The 20765-nt window shown below is 41.1% G+C and overlaps 1 protein-coding gene across 2 annotated transcripts in view; it reads right to left on the bottom strand.

Annotated features, from left to right (window-relative positions):
- Nucleotides 1–6074: 6074 nt before the first annotated feature.
- scaf8 (SR-related CTD-associated factor 8) overlaps nucleotides 6075–20765 on the bottom strand; it is a 33662-nt gene continuing 18971 nt past the window's right edge. The window contains exons 3-21 of one of the 2 annotated variants that reach the window (XM_017715074.2): nucleotides 16344–16388; nucleotides 16078–16239; nucleotides 14976–15132; nucleotides 14568–14695; nucleotides 14035–14211; nucleotides 13743–13822; nucleotides 13417–13537; nucleotides 12896–13027; nucleotides 12403–12512; nucleotides 12117–12310; nucleotides 11796–11896; nucleotides 11149–11262; nucleotides 10812–10968; nucleotides 10566–10699; nucleotides 9771–9909; nucleotides 9610–9669; nucleotides 9258–9479; nucleotides 7444–9052; nucleotides 6075–6189 (exon numbers count right to left, since the gene is read on the bottom strand). In XM_017715074.2, coding sequence (XP_017570563.1) covers nucleotides 7458–9052; nucleotides 9258–9479; nucleotides 9610–9669; nucleotides 9771–9909; nucleotides 10566–10699; nucleotides 10812–10968; nucleotides 11149–11262; nucleotides 11796–11896; nucleotides 12117–12310; nucleotides 12403–12512; nucleotides 12896–13027; nucleotides 13417–13537; nucleotides 13743–13822; nucleotides 14035–14211; nucleotides 14568–14695; nucleotides 14976–15132; nucleotides 16078–16239; nucleotides 16344–16388 — 3828 coding nt within the window. In that variant the 3' untranslated portion in view covers nucleotides 6075–6189; nucleotides 7444–7457. Of the gene's footprint in view, nucleotides 6190–7146; nucleotides 9053–9257; nucleotides 9480–9609; nucleotides 9670–9770; nucleotides 9910–10565; nucleotides 10700–10811; nucleotides 10969–11148; nucleotides 11263–11795; nucleotides 11897–12116; nucleotides 12311–12402; nucleotides 12513–12895; nucleotides 13028–13416; nucleotides 13538–13742; nucleotides 13823–14034; nucleotides 14212–14567; nucleotides 14696–14975; nucleotides 15133–16077; nucleotides 16240–16343; nucleotides 16389–20765 lie in introns of those variants that run through there. The other variant, XM_037541805.1, reaches the window with a different exon arrangement.

Consider the following 20765-nt stretch of genomic DNA (forward strand, 5'->3'; position numbering starts at 1 on the left):
GCTGAGCTCTCTCTGAAATGGTGATTGGCTGTTTAAGCTGCTCTACTGGCACCTTGCTGAAACCCCTGTACAGCTGATGACCCTCACAGTCCCCACCACAGGACAGCAGGCTGAACTCCAAACCCTCCTGCAGTCCACCACCCTGCCCTCCCACCCCCCCAGTAAGCATTAGACAAAGAGAAAGTCTGCACTATAAGCCTGATGAAATGATAAGCTAACAGAAATATGCAATTTCTTTTCTACCTGAGGCGTAACTGTGAAGCATGGATTCATCCTGTTTATTAAAGCATGCAGCCTACATAACTATCAGTGAGATTACATTCAAGTATGGGCTCTTGCTTTAGATATTACACCAAAACATTCTACTGAACATGGTCCTATGAGAGATCCCACACTGATGAATATTAAAAGGTGGTCAAGTATCAAGCAATGGCATTGATTAATATTAGAAGGATCCCCCACATGCAGTGCTGTAGCTTAACTGATATTCTGATATTACTTCTTATGTGCTCTTTATTTGCACTCAGTGCCCCTGCTCTTGCACAAGACTTGGTTGGCTGCTGATAACGATCAGACTACCTGAAGTAGACCTGAAACCATGCAATTTATCATGTCTTTGAACAAACCCACCATCGGAACTGATCTCTAGGTTTCTTGGATATGATTCGGCGATAAGGATGCATTACTGGACAGTTAAAGGGTTAAATGTCCTTGAAAAGCACACAATGTAAATATGTCCCAACTAGGAATTAGTGCTATAGCATCTCCCCCACCCCACCCCACCCCTTTCATAATTTGTCTTCTTTTTAAGTTTGAAAACAATGTATTAGCAATTATCAGATGCTCTCAAGGCATTCTACTCCACCCACCATTTTTTATTGAGTTCAATTTTTTTTATTTCCTTAAAAAGCGTTTCACCCAAACACAGAGCTTTAATTCATAGGTGGAACCTTATTTCCACCACACCCTTGCATCGTAGAATAGGAAGTGTTCATGGCCACATGGCGAGCAGTTGGACCCACAACTGCTGTATAAAATCAGTCAAAGCCAAAGAAGGTTCTAGTCAGTTAAATGTCAGAAATGAGTTTTCAATTGTCCATATATGAGGGGCCAGTAAAGCGTTTAGGGGACCTGGTCAACTTAGGCCTTTCCCAAGCCATGGGCCCCAGTGTGACTGCCCCACCCTGCCCCCCAGTAGAATTGCCACTGTATAGGCTCATGACATGGTCACCTTCTCTTCCAAAGCTGACTCAAACGTCCCTGAACAATACAGACAGATCCATCTTCATGTTTCCTACGTGGAATTAAAATCAAGTCACAGTGGCCAGATCTGAAGGTAATAGTGGACGTGATATGAATCTATATAAAACCTACTATATGAAGTCCAAAAGAAAGCTCAGTTTTGAACTCTGCAGTACACATATGGATGTTGCCCGTCTAGCAAACAACCCAGACTGTTTTCAAGCCTCCAGAAGAGTCAGGGTGCCCTCTACTGGACAAGCTCGGCATCTGCTCACACGTCAGTTGCCAGCAGCGAGTAAGCCAACAGTCAATTCAGCTCAAGACTTGAGTCATGAATGCTCATGATAAGCACTGCCTTTAAATGTTCATGAACACAGACTGTGCTGCTTTTCAATGCTACAGCAGTTTTAAAATGGGTAGAACAGAAGGCTTATTGAGATTTGGGTGGGTTATTCTTTCACTGTAACATGTATAACTCTGACATGGGGGGGGGGATTATCATCAGCTCTGTCATAATACATTGCATCTGCCTTGTTTGAGTGGACACTTAGCCAATAAACATCTCAAAACAACCGGCTACCACCAACACTAAAGATCAGACCAGTCATAATTTGTGATTGCACAGCACTGTAAGCCAGGCTTCTGTTCCTACAGCTCAAATCTACTGCTGCGTCATTGAGGCGTGGCAAGCTATTGTGTGGTACGCACAAGCTGGCACGAACCCCTTAATGCATTCTGCATTAAGAGCGCCATGGATGTGAGCGACAAAGTGACCAATAAGAAGTGAAAACTATAACAAGATACGCCTGGTGCAGCAGCTCTTCCACGTGGCATTCACAAAGGCCTTCAGGTCACATCTGAGGAATAATCGACCTAGTGAGAGCCTGGAAAACCTCCTGTGTTTTTGATGAATCTGGACACAAAGTAAAATGTCGACTAATAATTGTCAGCAGCAAAAAAGCAGCTTAGTAAGTACCGAGTAAGTAGTGCTGTTGCTGAAATGTGTAAAATGACCAGCACTAGACAGAACACAGCAGGGAGTCTTTTAATAGCTATTTACTCAGGGTTTTTATTGGTTCCCAGGCCACCTATCAGAATGTATACAAGGGAGAGTAGGAGTGCAAAACTACATTTTCTACTTCCAGGATTTCCATACTGGCTGTGTCTGTGGAGCTGAGATTGTGTTCTTGTGTGGGGTCTGGAGAGCTCTTAGACCGAGGCTCCTGCTGAGAGCCAAGCAGACTGTACAGCTCCCTACCGAAAACAGGCCGGAAGAAGCCTCCAACACATTTCTCCTCACCTTCACCCACTGCATTTCTATGTGCTTTTGTGCTTATCCATGAATCGTCCATCCAAAAATGTGCCCAGCTCTATCTTAAGTGGATTTGTATGCATAGTGGTGTGGAGATGCTTGTCTTATAGGAGGCACAAATTCAATGTTTTCTCTCCTAAAATTCATTCTGTTATCAGAGTGGCTGAGCAACAGTCCAGTGCAAGTGCTATGATGAGGCATTTCATTGTAGCAAAGTAAAATATCATCACTGCCCAAACAAAACTTGTACATCCAAAATGGTAACTTCACAGAAGGACGGGGAAAAAAAAAAAAAACATTTACTTTTAATGCAAGTTAAAATCTGCCTAAAACTGGCCGCATGCCCATGTTCCCGTGTTCATGTCTGGTAAACTCTGACACATAAAGGACTTTCGTATGTCCATCTCTCTCTCCTCATGCTAATTTGTGAACATTTTTGTGAATATTTATGATTATTTGCCTTAAAATGTATTTATTGCCAATTTCAACTTGAGCCAGAACCTTCTTGTCTTCAAAAAAAAAAGAAAAAAAAAAAAATTCAGATTGTGATGACCAGGACATATTGTTTTATCTCTCTCCATCTCTGAACTGCATTTTAAATGAGGTTATATGAGGTTTTAATATGTATTTATTAATTTTCATTTTCTGCTACCTTTAATCAAACTTCTTTGGCGACAACTTTTGAAAGCATCCAAACATTTTAAAAGTAGCCCTGTTTATTATTTAAACACTGTAGTACAATATAAAACAATGACGCTACAAAGAAAAGGTAGATTCAGAATGTTTTGGGCAGATATTAAATCTAATGCTATATAGTCATTTACTCTTGCTTTATAAAGTATTATGCATGTGTAATTATAACCACTTAGTAGGAATTACACACGCCTGTGGTTATATAGTGTTATCCATGGCATTTATAATACTTTATGAATACATGATTCAAAGTGTTAGCAAGCATTTTATGGAAAGTCATTTATGACCATATCTGTCTACATATGACATTTTTACACAATGTAAGTGGCAGCTTAGATCAAAACAATATAAAACTGGAGATATAAGGGTGGTCCTGACAGTAACGATACTGATGAGGCACTAGATGGTCTCTTATTGTAACACACTGACTAGCAGGCAGGTAAGATTTGTTTCTCATATAGGTGCAAACAAAAGTGCTGCAGTATACAGGCCTTCTCAATTTCCTTTCCCCTGGTGATCAGTACCGTAGCTCCATATGTTCAATCGCACCCTAAACCTATGCAAGGTCATCAACTTTATTTTTAGGATTAAAAGGATTTCTATCATTAAGCTTCTAGAACGCTATAATTAAAATAGAGTGTTAATGAAAATGTCTGAGATCAAGAAACTGCACTGAACGTGAATCGGTCATCTCTGGCCAACATCTGATGCAGTATGCTTTAAACAAGGTGCCACAAAGGGTTCGGTAAGTGGTGCAATTTTTGGTTCTAAAGAATCATGTTTGAAAAAGAGACGTGCAAGTGTGAAGAACCTTCATATAATGTAAAGGTGACATACCAAGTTAGGGGTTTCCTTCTAGAGCCTTTACATTATGTGGACACTCGAGCTTTAAAAAGGTTCTTCACTCACACATCTCATATACAACATAGTTCTCTAAGGAACCATCCACTGAAAGTTCCTGTTGGAGAAACAAAAGTGGTTCTTCTACAACAGTGGTCAGCAACCCTCCTCCTGCATGTTTCATCTCCAAGACAAACCGAACACACCTCATTCTGCTAATCAAGAACTTCTGAAGGCGACAATTGGACGGATGGGGGGGGGGGGGGGGGGGGGGGGGGGGGTTGAGTAAGGTTGTAGCTAAAACTCTGCATGAAGACAGTGCTCCAGGAGCAGGAATGTTGACCACTGTTGGTATAGCATTACGCAAAGAACACTTTCTGGCATCTTTATTTTTAAGAAAGTTGATTTGATCTGTGGATCACTGCTCTGCCCATTATTTATTTTGTTCAAATAGAAGCAGCGTCACCAACTCAGCCAGCCATTTATCACGGGTAGCCAGTGCTTTTCTAATAACCTGGCATTAAAACAGGGCAGAATGGGAATGCTGGGGGGACCTGTGCTGACTATGCACATTTCAGATCTCTGCTTTCCCAGCAGAGGAAGAGAATCAGCATGGAAACAGCCCACCTCCCCACCAGCATGGCATTCCTTTGTTCACCACTCTCTATGCCAGCACCAGATGGCTGGACGAGCAGCGTCCTCGAGATGGTGTTCCGTCCAGTCTGTTATAAAATAGTGTGTGCATGTCATATTCATGAGAGGTCCAAGTCCATTTTCCCCTCTGACACTTAACAAACGGAGTTCCAGCATAGAGGATTTGTAAAATCATAGGATTAATCTGTTAAGGGCTCCAAGTTCATTTGTAGTGTAAATAGTACAGGGATGAAGGGGAGATCCAACAAACAGGATTTAAGGGTGTGCAACAAGTGATGAAAGCAGAGCTATTTCTAGCTTTGTATTTGTAATTGCCCTGATGCAAGGGTCAACGCCGGGACAACAGAAGAACTGCTCTCAGTTGCAAGTGTCAGTCTTTATATTTCACTCGGTTTCATTTAGGCTGAAATTTCCATATCTAAGCTGTGCACATCATCAGCTGAAGCTGATCATCATGTTGTTCCCGTGGGTTATGGGCCATCCATTACAGCCATGTGATCATTTAAGCATGTGTACTGCCGAGTCAGTTAGTGACGAGTTTCTACCGAACACTCAGTTTGGATAAAAGAAGAAAGGCTGAATGAGTGGCAAATGCACAGCATGTTATTCTGCTTTTAACATTCTCTAATAAAAGTACTGCAAGCTGTCTGTATTTGGAGCTCTGGAGAAATAAAATGAGCTATTTATCCTAATATTTTTATGAAGTTATTCCACCATCAAACATACAGCATGACAGTCTTCATTTCACTAAGAAATATTCACTCGTGATTGGACTGAAGACTCTGAAGTCTGTTTCTCCAGATAAGCATGGCCCAACAATGTTTTTTCTACACTTCTCAATTTAAATTCAAAAGGGAGAAATGTGTTTATGCAAATAAGTTCCAGACTAAATGTGGTTATCACAACATTTTGACTCAATATTTTAGGTTTAGCAGAAACAAACGACCGGGCAGATTAAGAGTTATTAGCCTGAAACATGGGTTTCCAGCCTCAGCTGAATTATTCACTTTAAGTACTCCTTGGGATTTAAATTAGGCCAAATGTTATTATTTAATGATTCTGTGGTCTAGTTTGCATGTTTAAATTTCCAAGTGTCTTTTCAAGAAAGACAACTTCACAGTGCAAGCTGTTTCTAATATAACACAAACTTAAGGCAGCTACAACATTTTGGTCACATAGATTGATTTAGCCAACTATTCGCTGTAATCTACATTATATTGCGGCATGATTACTATGTCTAACTTTTTAGTTATTAGTTGGATCATTATTTACTGGACAAATGAAACGGTCACTCGAACACGTCACAATACAATGAAACATTTCACAAAACATACATTTTTGAAATGTAATTTAATTTGACTGACATTTCCATCACAGTCTGACGAACCTCTTGCAAAGCCAACACAAACAACTAGGGGTTTGCTAACTTCTGGTTGGGAAATCTTGGCCTAGAATAATAAAACAGAAGTCCATGCAATTTTCATTTCACTTCAAAACAGTTTATGATGGGCACTGCAGGTCATTTACTGAAGTTCTAAGAAAGTCTTCGATTGTGACACTCTAGTGGCTAAAAGTATTGGGTTTACTGTAGATGTAGATGGGAAGCCGAAAATGAGAGAAGACGGCAACATCCAAGGAGAGAAAATGTTTGAGTGGAAATTTGACTGCTTTTCTGTACAGATAGCCATCAAATGTTTGTGTTTGTGTGTATTTCGCAATCATTACAGCACATTAAATACAAAAACAGTGGTATTATGACTAAAGTCAGAGACACTACAGAGAGACCTAGACCTAATCTGTTAGGTCTCACAACCCAACAGCCACCCAACTCATCTAGATATAAGAAAAGCCTGCAATCGCTCACACTCGTAACAATAACGCCAGGATCATCAACATTTGGCTCATGGTCAGTAATAATTGTCTGTGTGTAGATGATTTCCTTTGCAGAAAATACAGTCCTAAACCATTTTTAACAAAAAAAACATGTTTATTTGAAACTAAAACAGAGTGCTCCCAACATCCATTTGTCTTTCCGTAACCTTTTCTGGCTGAACTGTTGAATTCACTGTAGTATGATGAAGAAAAATCAGACATTTAACATGGGGATAGTACATCATATTTTAATCTTTTTTTTTGGTTCCTTTTCAAAGCAACTAAAACGTATTACTGTTCTCACTGTATTGGTTGTACGTATACTTTGCTTAATAGACAACAAGCATAGGACACCACAAAGGCATTCATTTCAAACTTTGCAGCTGCGGTTTTGAAAAGAAAAGACAGAACAGGCCAGTGACCGCTGTTTTCAAGTATTCTGCAATCAATCCATTAGAAAAAGCCAGGATCCTTAAACTCTTCCATAGGAAGGTTAAAGCACCCCTCAGCACAACCCACCCTCCCACCCACCCCAGCATTTACAATTAGGCTACACAATATTTTGGCAAGCAAATTTCATGGATTCCTAGCTTAAAACAGTGGGGTTGCATTAAAAACTAAAAACATGAAATAACAGAATTAAAATAAAAATACTTAAAATATCACCTACCATTGATAATCCTCTATTGCGAGCCATCTATGACGTATATCATTAGCATGAAAAGTAAAATTGTTTGTTAGGGTGTCAGGCAATGTCATGAACTGAGCAGGTCCTGTGGAAGCCTTTGAAATAAGTACAGAGATGACAACTATACAAAATGATCTTTTACCTACTGAGTGATGATTATGCTTCCTCAGTGTCAGTTTTCACTAGCTCAGGATCAGTCTCAGCTTCTGCCTTCGGCCCAATCTGTTCACTGTCTCTAACCACAAGGGGTGCAGCGGGCGTTTCCAGACATTCCTCTTGTTTTGGGGGCTCGTCCGGGGTGCTGACTGGTAAGGGCTTGGAAACAGAAGGAGAGGGGGTGCGAGAAGGCTCGTTAGTGGGCTCTGGCTTAGGCTGGATGAGGTTCATTTCAGGTTTAGAGTCTACAGTCTCCTGGACATTCAAGTCTTCCATTTTCTCTTTGTTGCCTGTGACCTCTTCTGGGGCACTGGGTGACTGGGGTTGAGACTGTTGAGCCTGGGGCTTTGCTTCCGGCTGGGGCTCAGTTTGCCGTCCTGGCTGCTGCAGCTCAGGGCGATGCAATTCCGGTTGAGGTGGATGTGGTAGTAACGGTTTAGGTTGTGAATCGAGCTGGGATGGAGGCAGGTTAAGCAGGGGAGTGGGTAGAGGAAGCAGTGGCTGAGACTGAGGCTTTGGAAGAGGGAGAAGAGGCTGTTGAACTAGTGTCCAGCCACCACTGCGCTCTCTGTCTCTTTCCTTATCCTTATCATTATCCCGCTCCCTTTCTCTCTCCCTGTCCCGATCCCGTTCTCTTTCTCTCTCGCGCTCACGATTCCTATCTCTTCCGCGGTCTCTGTCCCTCTCCCGCTCTCTGTCTCGCTCTCTGTCGCGGTCATGGTCCCGGCCATGCCGGTTGCCATTAATTTCCCTGCGGAAGTCTCTGTCATCACGGTCCTTCTGCCTTTCCCAGGGCCGACGGCGGTCATCAAAGTCCTGGTGCATGTTGGCATTGAAGTGTGCTCCTCCTCCTCCACGATTCCAGCCTGGACCTCCTCCCCCCGTGGGTCCTCCAGGACGCATTTCAAAGCGGTTCTGGAAGTTGGGGTTGGGGCGGTCCTCTTGGAAGCCCTTGGGGGCTCCGGCTGGCAATCCTCTCATGTCACGCTCATCAAAGTCTCCTCGGGGAGGACCCCAGCGAGACTCGCCTCTGAAATTGCCTGGCAGGGAATCCCTTCTTCCAGCTCCTTCTCGGCTTTCCGGTTGCATGCCAGCTCTAGGGGGTCTCTCCAGCAGTGGTGGTCTAACAGGGGTGGGTTCTGTGCGCATCTCCAGCGGAGGAGTTTTCAGCAGACCTGTACTCTGTTTTTCTGGGGGTGGGAAACGATAGTCCTGATCGCCCTCTTGTTGGCCTCCAGCATCTGACCTGGGAGGGGTCTCATTATTAGCTTTGTCCATGTTGTCTGTTACAGCAGGAGAGGGGTTGGGGGTTCTTGCAAAAGCAGCTTCAGTCCGGCTAAAGTGCTCCATTTGAGAGAAAGGTGCTCGAGCACGAGCCTGGGCTTGAAGGGAGGCATCCAGAAGATTGTTGGCTTGCTGAGCCAGGCCCTGCTGCATTAGGAGCGGGAACCGTGCCCCAGCTCCTTGAAGGAGGTTGGGTCGCAGGTCAAGGGGCAGCATACCGGGCATTCTCTGGCCAGAGAGGGGATGAGAAAGAGCTGCAGAAGGGTGCATGCCAAGCAGACCCATCCCACTACGCGCTGCATTCTGCATTCCTGTGACAATGTGAGGGGGAGGAATTACAAAATCAGGTAAAAAAAAAAAAAAAAAAAGACAAATTTTTATCACCTTATAAACTAAGTGAAAGGTCTGTTTACTTCAGACATCTTACAATTAAAGGACACAAATCAGGAAATAACTATTCTCTATATATGAATAATAAGCAACAAAAGGCATTAATAAATAAATCAACAAACCTACCCTGTAGTGTTATTTCCGCAGGTGTGTCTATATTCTCCATAGATGGGGCCTTTTCTCTATTGGCCTGCTGGGGTTGTGCTCCTGCAGGGTTGAAGACTCCTGCCCCTGCCACTGCTGAAGGGATGAAACTTGTTGGAATAGTGCTTGTTGGAGGGATTATGGCTCCAAATGTGGAGTCTTTGCTGTTTTCTTGAGTTGCTGACATTGAAGGTTGCAGCAGAGCTGTTAGAAAATATGGAAATGAGAGGTTGCTTTTCATGTTTCAGAACACTGAAGAGATTAATATTTATGCAGGATTTTAGTAAGTACTACTACTGATGCAGACACCCAAAACTTCAGGTGTTTTTCTAACCTGTTTGGGCTGTGGCAAGTCCACCTCCAACGGCTGACTGAGCAACCCCTGGCATAAAACCTGAGAATGGAGAACATTAACAACAAGCTGATTATTAAATCACTAAATATAAAAACCCAAAAACAGTTTGTTTACTGGACAACCGTGAAAGCACTACCTACCCGGCGGAGGCTGTGCAGCGTTGAAGCCTGCCCTCAGGAAAGGAGGTGGAGGACCAAAGCCTGGTGGGGGCATTGCCATGGTGACAGGGAAGGTGGGCGGCACCAGGCCTACAGCAGGGACAGTCTGTGCCACTGGGATCTAATAAGGAGAAACAAATTGTATTCTGAAGCAATACTCCCAAAACTAAAATGCTGACTGTGAAAATTTCAAATCAACTTAGCTGTACACAATTTAAATAATTGTTTAAAGGCTCCCTCTGGATAATATAACTAAGGATTTAGAAGAAGTGAATGAGCTTTGCTCTGCATGATGATTCTCTTTTCATGAATTTTCTCACTCAAGACCAATTTACAGCCAATTCCCATCACAGCAGCCTCTGCCATAATTGCACAACCATATCACCAATCTGAAAGGCCAAAGACTAGCATAAACGGCCTGCATCTCCATCTTTTCAGTCAGTCTGCCATGTAGCATATCACTTAACAAGAAAAGCAGGGAATCATTGTTATCAGAAGGCAACAAGGACCCAGCTGTCCTTTCTCCTCAGGGAAAACAGAATTTCATGTATTTGCTCTAAAAGACAGCAAACACATTTTAGGCAAACCATTTTAAATTTTATGAGAGAGGGACTTGTTCTGATACAGTCCAAAAGAGGCAAATCCAGATAGAGTAATCCACCCATTCCCAAACTACAAGTTCAAAAGACAAATGTAAAAAAATAAATAAATAAAAAACATGGACACTGGGGAAAAACACTGTTTTTGTTTGTAGTATGACCAGAGAATAGCATATACCTGCACAGGCATCATGGCAACTGGCTGTGTAAAGACTTCACTTTGTGAGCTGCTGACTACACTGGCCTCAGCAGCCACAGGCTGAATCTGGACCTCCTTAGCTACCTCTGCACTGTTCTTTTGAGCTTCCCATTCTAAAAAAAAAGGAAATATAGCAGTTAGAATAAAGCTTAATTCAAAATTTGCATTCTTTGCGTAAGGCTGTGCAAACACCAACATGTTCATTGACCACTGTTAATTTCTCACCACTGTTGACTGTCTCCTGGTCAATCATGCCTCCTTCGGCAAAGCCATCCAGGTCATCCAGTTTGACCTTCTCCCAGGGGATATAGGTCACTCCAAGGTCCACATCCCAGAACTGCTTATACTCTTGCTTTACACCTTTATTCAGGGCCCAGGCAATCTACAGACACCACAACAAAGACAGGGGACTTTATCAGAAACCTAGAAACATTATAATCTCTGGATCTCCTCTCCATTTCAGAACTTGTAATACAGTACTTCATTACACACAATCTTTTAGCAGTTATGCATGATGGGGGAAAAAAAAAAACTGTCAGTTTAGCAGCAGATGATTACAAACCTTTATAACCTTGGAGCCAATTTTAAAAGAGCCGGTGCTTAATTTCTGTCGGGCACGGTAAGCATCTTGTCTGTGCACCATACAGATGTAAGCACAGCCTCTGGGAGGAATCATCTACACAGAGAGAGAAAAGAGGGGTTATTAAATACTAAGACATTCACAAGGCTCATTTATAAAATGTACTTTAACTCCATTCTAAATTTGCTCCCAAGATATGTTTTCTGTATGTGTGTACAACTGATTTATAAAATCAGATATACACTTTTGTTCATCTATACAAATTTTCTGAAGCCTTTAATGTCAATTTATACATACTATCACTTTAAGATCAGGTCTGTTCATATATATGTTTTAATCATGAGGCACTGATATTTCCCTATTTCCCTAGTGCTGTAGTCTGCCTGTCCACGCCCTTGATTCAGCTCACAAGACTTAATTAGCCTATGTAATGGGACACAAAATGTAAAACTCTGGATTGCACAGGGGGCTAAATTCAATTTTAACAGCCTCTTTAACACACAAACACTTGCCTGAGGACTTCTTCAGTGTCAAGCAGCCACAGAGCTGTTTAAGTGATTCGTTACCTTTCTAAGAGGATGTCATAATTACTAGACAGCACAGGAGGAAGCCCCCCAGGGCAAACTTACATTGATGGATTCAATCTGGCCAAACTCTTCAAAAAGATTTGTAAGGTCTTGCTGGGTGGCCTTCTTGTCCACTTGGCCCACCCACAAAGTAGTACTGCAAACTGAAATGTTGAAACACGTGATGTTAGAACATACAGAACGTCACAGTCTGAACATGTAATTCCACCTAATTGCTAAAATATTTAGAATGTTGTAATTAACAGAAAAGTAATTGAAGGTTGATGACAAGATTGGAAAAATGCACAGAAATTTTAATCATGCATTTCCCAATTTCTTAACACACTTTTTTTCTTCATATTAAAGCAATGAATCTGTTTGTACCGCTGAGAACTTTCGACCGAATGGGAGGAAGGCCTTTCTTCTGCCGTTCCTTTTCTCTCTCTCGTGCCCGTCGCTCACTGGAGTAGGAGCGGGAGGATTTCCTCTTTCGGTCTCTCGACCGTGATCGTGAGCGTTTCCGGTGTTTGCGCTTTCGAGAGCCTGAGCGGGACCTTGACCTCCTCCTCTTAGGTGACCTGAAGTAAAAGAATGAGAGGCCTATGATGATCACACCTACTAAACTAACCTCTGTGCCATTATATCTAGCTGACTTTTTCCTCTCTCTAACCTGGAGCGAGACCTAGAACGTGTTCTTGAACGAGTACCACTGGTTTTCTTCTCTTCCGACTCGAAGATCTCCTCGTCTATGGTATCCTGTCCCTCATCAAGTTCCATGTCCTGTACAAAAAACAAACACGAAATAAAAACAAGTCATTACAGATTACACATCTAGTATATTTTGTGAGCAAACTGAGTGAGAAACAGGCTAGCAATTAGTGAAATGCTACAATCTACAAACAACTGAAAAATTGAGCAGGAAAGTTTGCTGGCTCATCACACCGAGAAAACGTGCCCAAAGAGCAAAAACACAACAAAGCTTTGAATAACTTGCTAGATCATTTTTGATAGAGCTGTTGATTACAGCATATTCAAGCACCTTACGCAGAATACTGTGTAACCATCTATTCAAGTCTGTAAAGTTAATGTAGTTAGAAGAGGACCTCAAAATATTATTCCTTCAACCACCACAAAACAAAGCACATCTTGAAGTTTGTTATTACCTGTTGCTGGTTGTCAATGGAGTCATCCAATTTTGTTTCCTGTTCTTGGAGTTGTGGCTGGACATTGCTCTGTGCAGGAGGAGCAGTATTTTCAGGACCAAATATTGTCTCCTGGCTCTCCATGGCCATCGACTGAAATAAAAAAGAAAACTATGTAACTGCACAAGATTAAGTTAATTTTTTTTACTGCATGAGGTTTCTGTGCATCTTCTTTCTTTAAGGATACAATATGTTTGATATGTTTTGATACTATTCTCAGTACAGCTGAGAATACAGACACATATTTTCCTTTAGTCTGTTAATCACAGATGTATTCTGGTCCATGATAATGCTTCTAACATCCTGTAAAAATGTGGACTGCATCATAAAAACTGCCAGCTGCCTAATATTTCTAAAGATAATTTAAACTCTTCTCCCTTCCACCCCAAGACGAGTTTCTCTGGTAACTGTGGTATAGTGGAGATATCTGCAGCAGATAAATATGTTGTATGAGCATGTAACTACATCTCAGTCACCACTACCTTCTGCTGATGTTGCTGGTGCTCCAGGATTTGTTTCTGAAACTGTTCGAGGTTCTGCTGCTGGAGCTGCTCAGCCAACTGATGGAAAATAGAGCTGTTGATAGACTCAGAAACCATGGGTCTGATGAAAGAAATTAAAAAGATGAGGTTTACTTCTTGCCTGAAGTCAACATTTGATATGTGAAATGCTGAACAATGTGGGTGAAAGCTCTGAAACTGCTCCAACAGCAGTGAGCTATAGCAGAAAAGGAAGGAAAAAAAACTGGATACATATCTGAATAAAACTGACCTTGAGATACATTTAAACAACAGAAAAAAGTACGTACAACTGAGAAGCTGCTGTGTCCTTTTTAGAGTCCTCACTCGGTTCTGACTCACTGCCAAAATCAAACTGACCCAACAGTTTCTGCAAACGGAGAGGATGTCAAAACCATTCGTGTGTGTCAGTGGCCACAGAGCCAAGTCCCACATTCAAAATGCAGTCATAAATCATAAGCAATACAGGTCATCAGTCTTCCTTACACTATATACTAAAACACTGCAAAAACATAACTTATACATACTGTCTAAGAACACCTAGTAACTGCTGAAAATTGCCACAACTTGCATGCGTTTCACCTTGTTGAAGGAAGAGACTCTCTGCTCCAGGGGGTTGAGTGTGTTGGCTGCAGCTGCGGCCGTGAGCTGGGCTGTTAGGGCCTGTAGCTGGACCACCAAGCCTGCATCTAGAGCCTGCAGCAGCGATGGCTGAGGCTTCTGCTGCTGCATCTGTAGGCTTTGCACCAACTGTTGCAACTGCAAACCAACCAAGTAAAAGTCTGAGAGTAAATATTAGACACTGAAATGTGAATTCATAGTTTTTGACTTGAGTTTACGCATTAAACTGCACAGACTGGATGACAGTAGTCTTTTTAGGAGAGCACAAATAAATCATTGAGTTTCCCCACTGAATAATTAATTCAGCTTTTAGTAGCCCTGTAGTACTCAAGAGTCAGCAAATTAAGACCCCCCAATAGTTAACAGATACAAGTGCTTGCTGTTGATATCACTGTCAAGAATAAAGTATTAAGTAAAAAATAAAGTAACACAAAAATAACATTTTTCATAGTGTGGAGTAAATCAATGCAGTCAACATGAAAGAGGCAGCTGACCTGTTGGCCTTGAGGGCTCTGCAGGATCTGGGCTACAGCTGTCATTGTATCAGAGTTAGAGATCTGAGAGGCCCAGTCTGGTAAACTGGGCACAATGTTGGCTGGGGTGGCAGGAGTTGCAGGAGTGCCTGTCACAGAAAGAGACATTTAACAGGATATAAATATTAAAATTACACATGAGAAACATACAAGTTTTAAACGTTTGCATCAAATTTAGAGAAGTTCTTGTCTCCAACCACTAGATGTCACCATAACTCAAGACCAAAATGCCCACTAGAATGCTCAAATGATAAAATAACAGGATGTGTGTTAATTTACAGCGGCATCACTACTGACCCTTCATAGCCACACAGGTTCAACAGAATTACTGACCACACTAAAAAGCATCAGGGTGCATGAACAACTAACCAGGAGTGGCATTATTAACAGGAACAGCACTGCTGGCGATTACAGGAGTGACACTTGGGGGTGGCAGCCCTGCTGCCATATCCAGAAGGGGCTGGATGATGTCACTTTTGAATACACTGTTTTTCTGCCACAGATTGAGGACTCGAACAATCTTGCTCTGAAATGGGAACATAAGCTTGTATTACTCACCGACTGAATGTAAGGCTATGTTTACACAGCTGGTAAAAGTGGTCCAAATCTTTTTCCTCATATGTGACACAGATGTGTCATCTGTGCGTCAGTGTGAACAGCTTTTCAACACATTGAATCTGACATTTTCACTTCCGATTTAAGATGCTTTCATACGTGGTACTGAAATCCGATACGTTTCCGATCTGCGGCAATGCGACTCTGTCTGAACAGCCAGAGTGGCATTCATGCGACTTTAACGGCCATACAACTCGACATCCGTCATAATTTTGCGCAGCTGAGACTCAAATATTTAGGCTGATGTTTCTGTACAAAAAATAGAAGCAACTCAACGCAACCGGACCATTGAGCATTTGAAGACGTTTCGAACGAAATAGCCGAATGTGGCCAAAGGAGACCGAGGCTGAAGCGTTTAAAGAATCTGAAGTCATGAACCAAAGAAGTGGCCGTCACCAAGCAACGTGCCCTTTTACTACGAACTTGAGCATATTCTGGGTGATGAGCCCAGCTGTCAACCACTGGAACATCATAATCGCTCCTGTGATGCTGGCAAAGATGAAACTAAAAGCTCTGGGGGGCGACAGGCGTTCGCTGGCCATCATGACTGTTTCCCTCCGGATGAGCCGCCTCGTGAAATATTATTCTTTTGAGCATGTGGGTCGGTTTAGAAGCGTGATCTGTTCAGACTAATGTCGCATACAGGACACATTTAAAAGATGAGAAAATCAGATTCGGTCCACTTTCATCTGCTGTGTAAACGTAGCCCAAGTGTGAAACATATATATATATATATATATATATATATATATATATATATATATATATATATATATATAAAAAAAAGACTAGGACTGAAACATTCTTGTACTTTTACTTTAAGAAGCAGTCAACATGAACATAGTAGAAAACCTGCCTTGTCATCAGAGGGGCACCTGTAGAGGTTCTGAAAGGTGTTAATGATGTTTTTGCTAAAGCGTGGAGCAAATACATCTTTCTCCTGGCCAAACTGGTGCCGAGACTGCCGGACAATGGAGTCGATGACGTACAGACCAGGGACCTTGTACTCAGGCTTGCACTGCAAAGAACAATAAGATTAAAAATGAGACATTCAGAAAGAGCAGAGTATTTAAAGATTCTCTCTGCTCATGGATTTTGACAAGCCCTTATGAAACAACTAACCTTTTGAATGAATTTCTCCACACTTTGGACCACATGTTTGTAGAACTGAAAAAAGACAAAAGTGCAATTAGTTGTGTCACAAACTGACAGAAAGGCTCACGCAAAAGCTCTCTGAGGAGGAGGAAAAAAAACACGCAACTAAAAACGCAGAGATAATTAAGCACCACAGTCATGCATAATCTAAGCCAATGTGGAGGAATCAAAAATCAACTACTGAGCTACAGAACTGTGAGAAAACTGATCAACAAACATTATTTATGAGCAAACTGTAAAGAGAATAAACTGAACAGACAAACAGATGCAATGAACAGATGAAACGCAGAACACAAAGATATCTAAAAGTCTGACACTCCTAGTCCTAGATAACTGATTTTAAAACTATCCAACAATACTAAGCAATTAAAACCCTCCTTAATTACACCGCTATTGCACATTCAAGGGGCAATATTTAGAACTCTGTCTTAGAAGTAGCTGTCACATTACTGCATGAAATTTTGCTGTTTTCTAAGCAGCGACTTTTCTTAGATGAATAATAGTTGCTATGTTACCAACGCCTCCACAATCTTGATATACAACACAACACTAGACTCATAACATGATTCTGGCTGCCTCAAGTCCCTTGTGACTTATGCACTAAAAATGAAAATACTGAAAAGCATAAGAGGCAGAAAGGACGATAATGTTCTTCATAAATGTGCACTTTAAGTAAGTAAAACATTCCCCGTTTCTACTTTTCTGTTGTTTTCTCTGATCTAAAGTTGTAATCTCATTTTCAAGACAAAGTCCTAAGTCTCTAAGAAGCAAGTTGAGCCCAAGTCAAGGACACACAAGCCAAAGTCAAGTGGCATATCTTGAAAAGCAAGGCTTGAGTTGGACACAAGTACTGAATCACTGGGTCATGTTCATGTTCCGAAAACCTGCACAGAAACATGCAAACATGCATTGCTTTCATATGATAAGAATAAATTACTCTCCTGTATAATTCATCCCTTCAAAATGTAGGTATTAAGCAGTTGTAAATAGACATCAGTCACTAGACCTTCTTAAAGGACAGTGGTAAGTTCAAGTGCAATACACTGTTTTTACAGAGTATTTCCATCTAACCACCTCCCCAGGTTTATCTCAGAATAAACAAAAAAACCTGAAATGTTTAGTTTTACAAAATGTTTCTTTGAGGTCTTATGAGAATCCTCCCTTAAGGCACCCACAAATCTATTGCCTTTTGATAGTCTTTTCTTTATGTTTTCATGCCATACACTACAACATTCATTTATTCATAGTTCATAGTACTTTATACCCCTTCATATTTATAACCTGTACATTCTTGTTTATAACCTGTATAACCCCCTTCATGTCTATACCCCCTAATATTTTTAACCTGTATATACTATACTTACTGTACATACATTTATATTTCTGCTAAGCACTTCTGGATGGATGCAAACTGCATTTCGTTGCTTTGTACTTGCGACATACGCAATGACAATAAAGTTGAATTCTATTCTATTCTAATATACCACACACACACACACACACACTTGGGTTTTTTTTTTATGGAGTTTGTTTTTCTGTAATGTTTCAAATAGAGTACTGCTAAATAAAAACTGAAATAATAAAAAGGTCATGTCTCTGTCTTAATTAGACAACAGTCACAATCACTAATGAACAGGTTGCTAACAACACAGCGGTAACCTAACATGACATGTGGTACATGAATCAAACAAAATACTACCTGTAATATTTACAACATGAACAGATTACAAACCCATCTACTGTCCACAAATGAACATGTATTCTGATGCAAGCCTGCAGACACTGCACATTTAGGGCCTGTTTGACTTCACTGTGGAGAGCAGAGACTCTAACTGGTAGTGTGGAGGAGGAAGGCATCACGCTCTTCACAACTGTTTGCCAAGACAGATGGACTACAACATACTGACTCATTTCATTTGTCTTCTCCATGCAGTGTTCATAATGCAACTGCACTGATCATAAAAGTAAAAAAATAATTCTGAATCATATGCCTCAGTTAAAAATCATTTTTTAAATTCTAGGCATCAAGTGAATCATGTTTTATTAACAAAATAAATGCATTTGCTTGTTCAAAAGGCGACCTGTCCAGGGTGTATCCTGCCTTCCGCCCGAAGACTGCTGGGATAGGCTCCAGCACCCCCCCGCGACCCTGACGGAGAAGCGGCTTAGAAAATGGATGGATGGATGGATTGTTCAAAAGCATGACAGATATACAGATATATGATACTCTCTTCGGGTTTTATGGCAGGATTCTGAAGCAAATGACTGAGGAAACAGTGCAAGAAATTTCCAAACCACAGCTCATCATAAACCAAACAACAGTTCTCCATTTTAGTTTTATCAGACTTTGACAAGCCAGCACTTTATGGGCAAGCTCTGTAATGCTTTTCCACTTGGAGGTGAGTGAAACTGGCTAAAATGTAGTTGTTCAACTGAGCCAGTCAGAGACTTTTTTTGCTTTAGCCCTGTCTACCACTCTTTGTTTTTACTTGGATAGTAAGATATTGCAGTGATATCTGAAGAGTGAAGCAGGAGATGCTGCAAAGAGCCAAACAAACCTCTTTATTTGGGGGGGGGACGACATGCACAATGTGCAGGCTGTACTGAACTTGAACTTGCAGCTAAACTTAAGTGCTGTGGCACCCCCAGTTAAACAGCGTCTCTCCTCATATGCAACAGAGAAGTACTGCCATGATATCATTACTGTAGCAGACACGAAAAAGTCTCAGAAAAAGGCTATCCAAACCTCTTCTCCACCTTCAATGACCCATGTTTTTTGGGCAAAACTAGTAGTGGTCTAGTAGTTAGTGAGTTTAATATATTTATAATTTATAATTCAATTACTTATACTGCAAGTAGAGTGTTTTTTTGTGATACTTCTTAGTCCCACAACAGGGAAATTTCACCTCTGCATTTATCCCATGCATGAAGCCAAACACCACATACACACTAGTGCGCTCGCACACACACACACACACGGGGGCAGTGAGCACACTTCCCCGAAGCAGTGGGCAGCCCTATCCACGGCAACCGGGGAGCAGTTAGGGTTTAGGTGTCCTTGAGCAAGACACCTCACTGTCGGCGCTGGGGATCGAACCAGCAACCTTCTGGTCACAGGGCCAGTTCCCTAACCTCCAGCCCACGACTGTTCAGAGCATTCCCTTATTTTTACTGTGGTAAATGTTACTGAAATAATCTGACAAATTCAAAAAAAAAAAATTTAGCCTGAAAAATATTAGGGTAAATCTTTAAGTTCATTATATTACATAAACACATTCCATCCATTATTGTAATTATTGATTATGAATAAAACTGCTGTTTAGTGTACTGAATCTAGCTGTTCTTAACTCACAAAAGAACATTTTGAAACTGAATTAAAAAAAATAAAAAAGAACTGATTCAATGTCAGCCCAAAGTTTCACACCTCCAGTAGGAGATTTTGCCTGTGTGGAAAGTGAAGCTAACAAATTTATAACTGTTGTCAAGTTACATCAGAAATAACACCAACTAAGACACTAGGAGGCTAAAGATAGATAGATCTTCAGGTTCAATAGGTGATTGTGAGATCAAGATTTGATGAGATTTTAATTATTTTACTAATTAAAATGCAATTCTACTACAACAACTGGGTTGGCTCAGACAAATAACAGCCCCCAAATACTTTATCAAACAGTCTTTAGAACTTTTTTTTTTTTAATTCTATGACTACTGGATTTCAAATTTCGCTTCGTCAGCTTAACAGCTTTATGCAATAACACAATCTGCATGCAGCTCCTCGTACAATTGGGGCTGCACATAAACTGAATGCACTCAGATACGTACGACATTCTACAGTATCTCAATCTAAACAAAGCCAACTCTACTTAAAGCCCTAGCTCAGCAAAACAGTATCAAACTTACACAATATTTGCCTTGGAACAAACAGTCAGCCAGTTTACATCTTGAATGTTCCACTGGAGCTCATAAGGCTAATGTAGCCAACAACAGTAGATTATATTATATTGTTATCAGAAATGGACAAAAGTATGTCATGTAGGTAAAAACAGAAGTATCAGTCACTATGAAGCCTTAATTTGTGAAGGGTCACAGTCATTCAAGCATGTATTTCACTTTAAATATATTTAATGCAGCAAAAAATTGGCTATAACTAAATTCCAGATAGAGCAAACTATAGACCTATAACAATGCTACAATACTCCTTTTAATTCCTGATGGTGCCAGTGTACCTTGACAGTAAATAAATTCATAATTAGCTCGTACACAGAATAAATAAAAATGAACAAGCAAGCAATTAACAAAGTGTAGCCATCCTTCAAGACGTTTACGAAAGAAAAACCTTTTTCTCCTCATAACCAGCAGCAGCCATACTGATCACTTTTCTCCCGAAAG

The sequence above is a fragment of the Pygocentrus nattereri genome, chromosome 10, assembly GCF_015220715.1.
Source record: "Pygocentrus nattereri isolate fPygNat1 chromosome 10, fPygNat1.pri, whole genome shotgun sequence".
Classification (NCBI taxonomy): Eukaryota; Metazoa; Chordata; class Actinopteri; order Characiformes; family Serrasalmidae; genus Pygocentrus; species Pygocentrus nattereri.